Genomic DNA, 7,761 nt, shown 5'->3' with positions numbered 1-7,761 from the left:
TGGCGTTCATCTGCCAGAGCAGTACGTACCAGAGGAAAGAAACTAAAGTTTACGTCCTTTATAGTTAACGTAGGATTTTAATGCGTTTAAGTTGTAAGATACTTTATTTTGCTGTATTGATTGGTTAACATAAATACATTCCTTGTTTTGTGCTGCATTTGTTGACGGACACAGAATATATTAATGTAATATTGTTTTAAATGATCTAAATAAAAAAACCAGACAATTTATCAACATTTAAATAAGCTGTTAAATATCATTTTATATTCAAATTAAACCCTATAGCTAGCGTGGATGCAAATCTCTGAACATGAATCAGATTTTAAAACCCGTTTTCATTAGAAGCTCGTTTTTCGCCTCAGCATTTGAACGCAACTCGTCACGTGACAAAAGCTGTCAGCTCAGGGGAGGAACAAAAACATGGCGGTGTGCATAGCAGTGATCGCTAAAGAGGTACCAATTCTTGTTTAATTTCTTTGCCTGTAGCACTTTTTTCAATTTTACAGGGTTTTCGTAGTGTCGTTAGTCGCCTGTATATGATTGTCAGCTTTCTGTCTTTCACCAAAATTAAGTAATGCAACAAAGCTAGTGCTAGCATCGATAATGGCATCCTGTTGTTACTACTTCCCACTCTTGTTTTTTGATACTTGAGCGATTTCTTTCTAAATACTGCTTTATGCAGTTTCATATTTGTCTTTTGATGTTTTCCCCCCAGAACTACCCGCTCTATATACGCAGTGTACCCTGTCAAAATGAGCTGAAATTCCACTACACTGTACACACCTCTCTGGATGTGGTGGAAGAGAAGGTCTCAGCTGTGGGCAAATCCTTAGCAGACCAGAGGGAGCTCTACCTGGGACTGCTCTATCCAACTGAAGACTATAAAGTGTATCCTCTATTTTTAGACCTCAAATGCTAGCAAAACACTATGCCAAATAAAACGTAGATGATCGGTTAGGTTTTGTGTAGAAACAACAAATGTGTATCCTTAACTGTAAGAAATAGTTATGGGTATGTGACCAACTCCAAGGTGAAATTTGTGATTGTTGTGGACTCTTCCAATACATCATTGCGGGACAATGAAATACGAAGTGTAAGTAAATTTAGTTTTTAAATAGTTTTGACTTTCAGCTAGGAAACATGTTAAGAATGCCAAATTAGTGTTTGACCTGATTGTGTTAACATTTACAGATGGAACTGGTCTTCTGTAGTTTATTTCCACCAAAGTCATATTCACTATTCACCTTTAGCCCAGGTCACTCTATTGACTATCTTAATTGAATGGTATTTCAGACCTGTATGCAACTTATACCAGTCATCTTTCCCAATGCATTAATCATACTAAAGGGTTTGGTTTCTTATGTCAAATAGGTAACTGACCTGCAGTTTGCATTTGTCTTTTTTTTAAAAATACATTTCTTTCAGATGTTTAGAAAACTGCACAACTCATTTACTGATGTAATGTGCAATTCATTCTACAATCCTGGGGACCCCATTCAGTCAAAGTAAGTTAGTTATACATTTACAAACATGTTTCACAGGGTGGGGGGAAAAGGTTTTGAAATGCATTTTAACATTTACCTCATTATCCAGGGCCTTCAATGGTATCGTTTGTGGAATGATGGTACAGACAGGCTGACTTCCATTCCAGTTCACCCTCTCTGTTAAGCATCCACTGTACATAAGACCCTCTCTTCTGTTTACATGTTGCCTTTATTCTTGAAAAAAATTGGTAATAAAGTCAATTGCTGTTGGATACCAGTGTGTGTCTTTTACGACACTTTGAGTGTTGAATTATTTTTTATTTATTCATGTAGCAAAGAGCTTGTCAATTACACACAGAGGGGTTATACATTACAAAACAAAACCACAGTTTTTAAAAACAGATGCAACTTGAGGACCGTCACATGCATTCACAGCAACAAACCTATATCGCATCAACCCCAGTCAGCTTTTGTCAGATCTGGCCTAGGATTGACACTGGTCAATCCTAGGCATCACAATACTTAAATTATGCTGGAAAGCATTTAGAGTTTAAAAATCCCTTCCAGCCAGCCAAAATCTGCTAGTGCTAACGCTGCTGAGGGTAGTGTTGTCCACTCGGCGCTGCCCCGAGATCCTCAGATGGTGGCGTAATGAGAAGGAGGCAGGGGTAACGTTTCGTAGTTTGTTCATGGTAGTCCATGTGACCCCACTGTCTCTTTCCCGCTGATGGTCCTCCATAGTAAGGGTGGGGGGACTGGTGCTGCGGTCTTGAAGACTGGTACCGGAATCTGCCTCGGGAACTGTTCTGGTACCTGGGGGGACGGTAGCCACGGCCTCTGCCTCTGGTGTGACCTCCTCTGTGTCCACCCCTGTCCGTGGTGCTGATACCGGGCATGTTGGTTCTCTTAGGCAATACCTGAGAGTCAAATGATAAATTTGTTAAAAGTTCAGTTAATTCTCAAAATATGTTGCACAACATCATTCATCAACTGAATGTAGCTTTTCACACTGACCAATTACATGAAATACACTGTAAATGTCATACTTGTGTAGCTAGAAAGAGAAGTCTTCATTTCATGACTGGGTCCAAGTATTGTGGAAACATTCCAAGATTTCAATTGTTCGAGTATATTTATTCTGTACGGTAACAAAAGACAAGCTCTGATTTCACTGGCCAGGAGCACAGCCTAATCCTACATTTCAGATGATGATATAGGCTTTACTTTAAGCTAACTAACCCAAGACATAGATGGTACACAATGCTTGTGTTCAAGCAAACTGCAAATTCATTCTCAGTAAAAACACTGCTTTAAAAACAGAAGTATAAATGGAGGCCAACATTATCAGTTTAACCCAATCTAAAAGAGCAGTATTTAAAAAGATTTTCAGGCCAGACAAAATTGGAGGCTGCACTGAAGTCCAGCCTCCAATGAAAGAGGAGACATCAGGGTTATAGTAGATTTCAAGATTATATTCATCTATGGTTCAGCAGCCTACAGCTGAATCCTTTCTAAACACGTTTAAACCAAAGGAAGCTGCCATTTCAAAGCTTTCAATAGTTTAATCCAGACCTTTGTGAAAATTATCAAATTAAACATTTTACCAGTAGTAAAATGAAGCATTCAGGCACCATATAGTCAAGGATGAACAAAAATTTGACCTTCCATCACTGGAGTTGTGAGACAGCTCAAAGCTATCTTTAGGTTTGTGCAAGCCAGCAACAATCCCACTGAAGTCTGGGGGAAACGGGTGGAAAGCCAGTGAGCATCTTTCTAAAAGCCAACGTCAGAGTTTATAGATTTACCTTAAGAACCCGTCCTCTGAACACAGTCTCATGCAAACCAATGGCACTCTGCACAGAATCTCGATCAGAGAACTCGATGTAAGCAAAGCTGTAAAAGACAAGAAGGAAAAGTAGACTGTTACACATGGCCTGAATGTTTCCATTAACACAATAATAAAGGGTAAAGAATAGGTGGAAGATATAACAACTAAATAGTTTCACCCTTTTGGATGGCCCGAGAACCTGTCGCACAGGATGGTAACTCTGTTTACAGGTCCACAGCCATTGAAATGGATCTCCAGCTCATCTGCAGTAGCTCCATAATCTACCTGAAATTTAATCAATGGGTCAAATTAGAATAAAAAATAAATAAATCATACATGTCCAAAATGGCACACAATCCTTACATTTCCAACATAGATTGATCGGTTGTCAGCATCTATCCTCTCTTCAGGAGTCATACTGTAGAACGGACCTGGGTTTAAAACAAAAAAAAACAAACATGCTACATGTCTTAATCACCTCTCAGTTTTAGCAAGTAGCCACTTTGAAATGTTGCCAAAACAGCAGAGACAAAAATGTCTTATCTGGTAGCATCTCAGTTCTATTGGAAAAGCAAAACAAAGGGAGACATGAGGAGATGCACAGAGGCAGAAAATAGCCACAGGCAACAAGACGGACACTTCTGGCTCTCTGGAGCTCACTGCTTCGTCTCATTGGGCAGTGATGAGGCACATGTGAACACTGTTGTGACCACAGTGAGGTGTCGCAGGTGTTAGCCAGATGGGGGGAACAAAATGTGGTTACTTCAGCCACCCAGAGGCTGCAATGCTACACACCTGGTCTAAAAGGAAAAAGTTACTTTACAGAGCCCCCCACCCCCAAGAGCATAATATGCATTTAGTTGCATACCAATAACGGCATGAAAAAAAACGCCTTACAGATCAGATGCAAAAGTCATCTTTCTTACCAGGCCGGGGACTGCTGGTCAGGAGCTGCATCTCCTCTGCATCACATCTCTCCTCTTCCTCCTTCAGTTTTTCAGTCTCTTCTTCCATTTCCAGCTCCTGAACCCTGGCCTTGATGGCCAGGAGCTCCTGAAACAAGGAATAGCAAGCATTTCAACCCACAATGGTGTAAGCTGACAATGTACAATTAAGTTGAATGAGTGCATAAAAGTCTGAAGCCAGTAAATTTAGAAATTTGACATTTTCTCATTCTTAAAATCAAAAGTTGTCAGTCCTTCTCTAACAGAGTACTCAATGTTAGCAGGTTGTGGCCTGAACCAGGGAGAAACCCATCTCAAATTAGATACAATTTGAAAAACTCGTCTATTTAAGCCATTTGCTTAGGTTTACACTTCATCCTATTCTGCACGTTCTCATTACTTTTTTCTTTTATGATTTCTGTATTCATCTGTGACCCATAATGCTATTTTCCTTTGCAATTATCTCCTTTTCTTAAAGTGCTTTCCCAACAAATAACTCATTCAGAAAAATATGTACAGATGTTTTCAAACATAGCTTGAACAGTCTCAGACTTTGATAGCATGATTAATAATTTAATAATATGGGTCAGCGCATGCCCTGAAGAAACCCCCAAAAGCTTTAAGAATCTTTACATAGCATTTTAAGACGAGCTGCAAGGTTTGCATCTACATAGTAACTGTATTATTCACCTCAATCCACATCTAATCAATTGCAAGATAGCTGTGCATACTGTGCTGCATTTTACTGGAACATGACTGAATAGGAGGTCTGTGTGCGTCCTTTATTTCTTTCCCCCCTTTTTCATTCCTTGGAGCCTCGCTTTAATAAACACGCACAATGAATACTGTTTTTATTGGCATCTTTTCATGTGAGAGAAAGTAAGATGAACCGTAGTGTTAATGAATGAACGGACATTGCAATGAGCAGCAGATAGCTTGTGTTGCGGACAGCTAATGCACCTGCTTGGCCTCTGTTAGCCTAGTGTGCAGCAGCATGAGGCTAGCATGTAGCTCCCACCTCAGCTTTTGACAACAGCGACTCTGCCCGCAATGCGTGCGCGCTTGTGTCGGGAGTGTGGCAATCATGGCGTGACGGCGCCCTTTATGCTCTCCACGCAAAGACAAGATAACTCACCGGGTCCTCGTTGAAATGCTCACCCATAGGCTCGCCCTCAAGGTAGCGGTACTCCAGATGATTTTCCGCCATGCTCACTGCTCAGACATATTAGTACCTGCAAAAACCAGCTTCAGCTTACCGAAATGGTCACCTACAGAAAAAGAAAAACCTCTTTCACCGGAAGGAAATTTGGTTGGGAGGCTAATAAGCATCACCTGTGTTTGAGGCTCGTCATGACGCGCTGGAGGGACACAGTGGAGGCCACGTGACAGGGATGCAAGAGGAGGAGAATGGGAGAGGGAGGGGAGGAGGGAAAGCTTGCTCCCAGGGCCGTATCCATACCGTCTGAGGCTGGGGCCTGGCGCGGTGGAGAAGACAATACTCTCTTCACTACAGAGGGGTAAGGCTGCAAAATATGTCCTAGTTTCACCTCGATAGCACACCCATCTCACAAACTGTTCAGTGTCCTGCCCTCCGGGAAAAGATATAGAAGCCTCTGCTCCCGCACCGCCAGACTCTCCAACAGTTTCATCCATCAGGCTGTAAGGATGCTGAATTCCCTCCCCTCAGCATCAAAGCGGCCAAGAAGATGAAGAAGAAGAAACCCAGAACCTTGCACAACTGCCCTTCCTCCTAACATAGAGGGCAAATTCGGCATTTAAACTCTGCACTTCTGCCACTTTTTTTTAATCTGTATATCTCCATATATTTATATATAAACATATACATTCTCAGTTGTAAAACTTTTTACGCTATATGTCTAGTTATTGTACATCTATTTATTAATTGTTTAGGATAATTTTAGTTAGACTGTGTCTTTTATTGTTACTCAATGTTAGTAATGCCCTGTCTTTCTCACTGTGGGATAGTGAGAAACGTCATTTCGATTCCCTTGTATGTCTGGACATGTAAGAGGAATTGACAATAAAGCTGATTGATTGATTGATTGATTGATTGATTGATTGATATATTACCTCCACTCTTGTAATATAGCAGAGAATGGCGGTAAATTGAGGCATTGACCCACCTTCTATATCCAAGATATGAACATTATGCGATGACACATTTTTAATGTGGCTTTTTTAAATTATCTTTTGCTGTGTCGAAGATAAGTAAGTTAATGTTTACGCATACATTGTATAATTTTTATTTTTTTACAAAATTTTTGTTTTACTTATGGAAGTTATTTGAACGGGGACGCCTTTTTCCACCGGAACAGACAATTCCACTTTAACTTGATGCCATTCCAAACAAGCAACAACTTAACATAAACAGGAAAAATAAAATATGCTGCAAATCTTTCAGAAGAAAAAACGCTGCCATATACAAAAGCACATACGTATATCATACTTTATGCCTCTCTGTGAATTAAAATATGAATGCAGCAGGTACAAAGAATCTTCTTAGAAAGCTGTCATTTCTCTCAGCATCAGCTGGATTCACAATCCAATAAAACTAATTTATCTATAAACTATTTATTAGCATATTAACCCAGTGTCACACATTGTACAGTATCTTCTAATAGTGAACATGGTCCTTGCATTTGTGTTTGGACACATAAATTCAATAGATCTACATTGCTAACCCACCTCTGAACCTCCACTTCCAACTCTGAATGCGGTGCATGGTCCCATTTGGGAAAACCTATACATTTATTTTAAACATACACATTTACACAAAAGAAACATTATTATAAAATAGTGCAGTTATTGAAGGCTGAGGTTAGAAATGCATTCATCATCTCTGTTTTGCATTAAAATGTTTTCATTAGTTTAATTGCTTTGGTTCACACTGGGAAAAGGACTAATAAAGGATTTAACCCCAGATGATCCACGTCATTCTATTGACTCAGATGAATTAACCACTAAGGTGGGCCATGTTGATATACCTTCATTTTGTTCTTTTGCCTCTGGTCAGGAAACTCTTGCAGCTTATTCTTGACACATCATCTGGGCAGAACTTTGTCCTGTGTGTTGTCCGACAATATCAAACATACATTTTCCAGTATGAGCGACCTGTGAGGATTCTCCAAGTATTCTGATCTTGAATTCTTGTGAAGTATGAAATGTCTTGGACAAAAAAAGTGTGTGCATTCTTGTTAACTTAAGTAACAAATATAAATTCCTTCGTTCTTGCAGAATATACAGTATATTACCTGTAGTTCATAAATATTTTAGAAAAAAACACTTAAGGTTTCTTTGCTATATTGTGGGATGTATTTAGGGAAATTAGTCACCCTCTTAGCTTACCTCCCTTCTTTTTTGCAGAAAATGTTTACACTCACAGTTGAAAGATATTTTATAAAGACGTTTAATTTTACTTTTGCATTTTGGTTTGTGCTTTTTTTGCGTGCTGTTTCAATGTTTTAAAGACACTCCTTAGACTTTC

General features: G+C 39.5%; 2 protein-coding genes across 3 annotated transcripts; one reads left to right on the top strand and one right to left on the bottom strand.

Moving 5' to 3' along the window:
- The first annotated feature begins 2 nt into the window (after positions 1-2).
- On the top strand, positions 3-1,778 carry trappc2l (trafficking protein particle complex subunit 2L). The gene is made up of 6 exons (XM_028013904.1): positions 3-21; positions 363-453; positions 716-888; positions 1,006-1,093; positions 1,426-1,505; positions 1,594-1,778. Exons 2-6 carry the CDS (start codon positions 421-423, stop codon positions 1,637-1,639), a joined length of 420 nt encoding a protein of 139 aa, XP_027869705.1. The 5' UTR covers positions 3-21; positions 363-420; the 3' UTR covers positions 1,640-1,778.
- A 3-nt stretch (positions 1,779-1,781) lies between these two features.
- On the bottom strand, positions 1,782-5,724 carry pabpn1l (PABPN1 like, cytoplasmic). 2 transcript variants are annotated; one of them, XM_028013900.1, is made up of 7 exons: positions 5,589-5,724; positions 5,392-5,488; positions 4,239-4,365; positions 3,676-3,743; positions 3,491-3,597; positions 3,290-3,377; positions 1,782-2,401 (listed from the first exon to the last, which is right to left on the bottom strand). In XM_028013900.1, the coding sequence occupies exons 2-7, from the start codon at positions 5,461-5,463 to the stop codon at positions 2,072-2,074; spliced, it is 792 nt and encodes a 263-aa protein (XP_027869701.1). In that variant the 5' UTR covers positions 5,464-5,488; positions 5,589-5,724; the 3' UTR covers positions 1,782-2,071. The 2 variants fall into 2 exon arrangements, with proteins under 2 accessions (XP_027869701.1, XP_027869700.1); XM_028013899.1 differs by having other exon boundaries at positions 5,392-5,666.
- Positions 5,725-7,761: the final 2,037 nt, after the last annotated feature.

The sequence above is a fragment of the Xiphophorus couchianus genome, chromosome 4 (genome assembly GCF_001444195.1).
Source record: "Xiphophorus couchianus chromosome 4, X_couchianus-1.0, whole genome shotgun sequence".
Lineage (NCBI taxonomy): Eukaryota > Metazoa > Chordata > Actinopteri > Cyprinodontiformes > Poeciliidae > Xiphophorus > Xiphophorus couchianus.
The sequence above is the reverse complement of the archived record's forward strand: the minus strand, read 5'-3'. Positions and strand labels throughout refer to the sequence as shown.

Coding starts and splice junctions, on each gene's coding strand:
- trappc2l (XM_028013904.1), top strand. CDS start 421: ATGGCGGTGTGCATAGCAGTGATCGCTAAAGAG. Junction 454..715: donor TAGCAGTGATCGCTAAAGAG/GTACCAATTCTT, acceptor TTTTCCCCCCAG/AACTACCCGCTCTATATACG. Junction 1,094..1,425: donor GGGACAATGAAATACGAAGT/GTAAGTAAATTT, acceptor CATTTCTTTCAG/ATGTTTAGAAAACTGCACAA.
- pabpn1l (XM_028013900.1), bottom strand. CDS start 5,463: ATGGCGGAAAATCATCTGGAGTACCGCTACCTTGAGGGCGAGCCTATG. Junction 4,366..5,391: donor AGCATTTCAACGAGGACCCG/GTGAGTTATCTT, acceptor TCCTTGTTTCAG/GAGCTCCTGGCCATCAAGGC. Junction 3,598..3,675: donor GATCAATCTATGTTGGAAAT/GTAAGGATTGTG, acceptor ATTAAATTTCAG/GTAGATTATGGAGCTACTGC.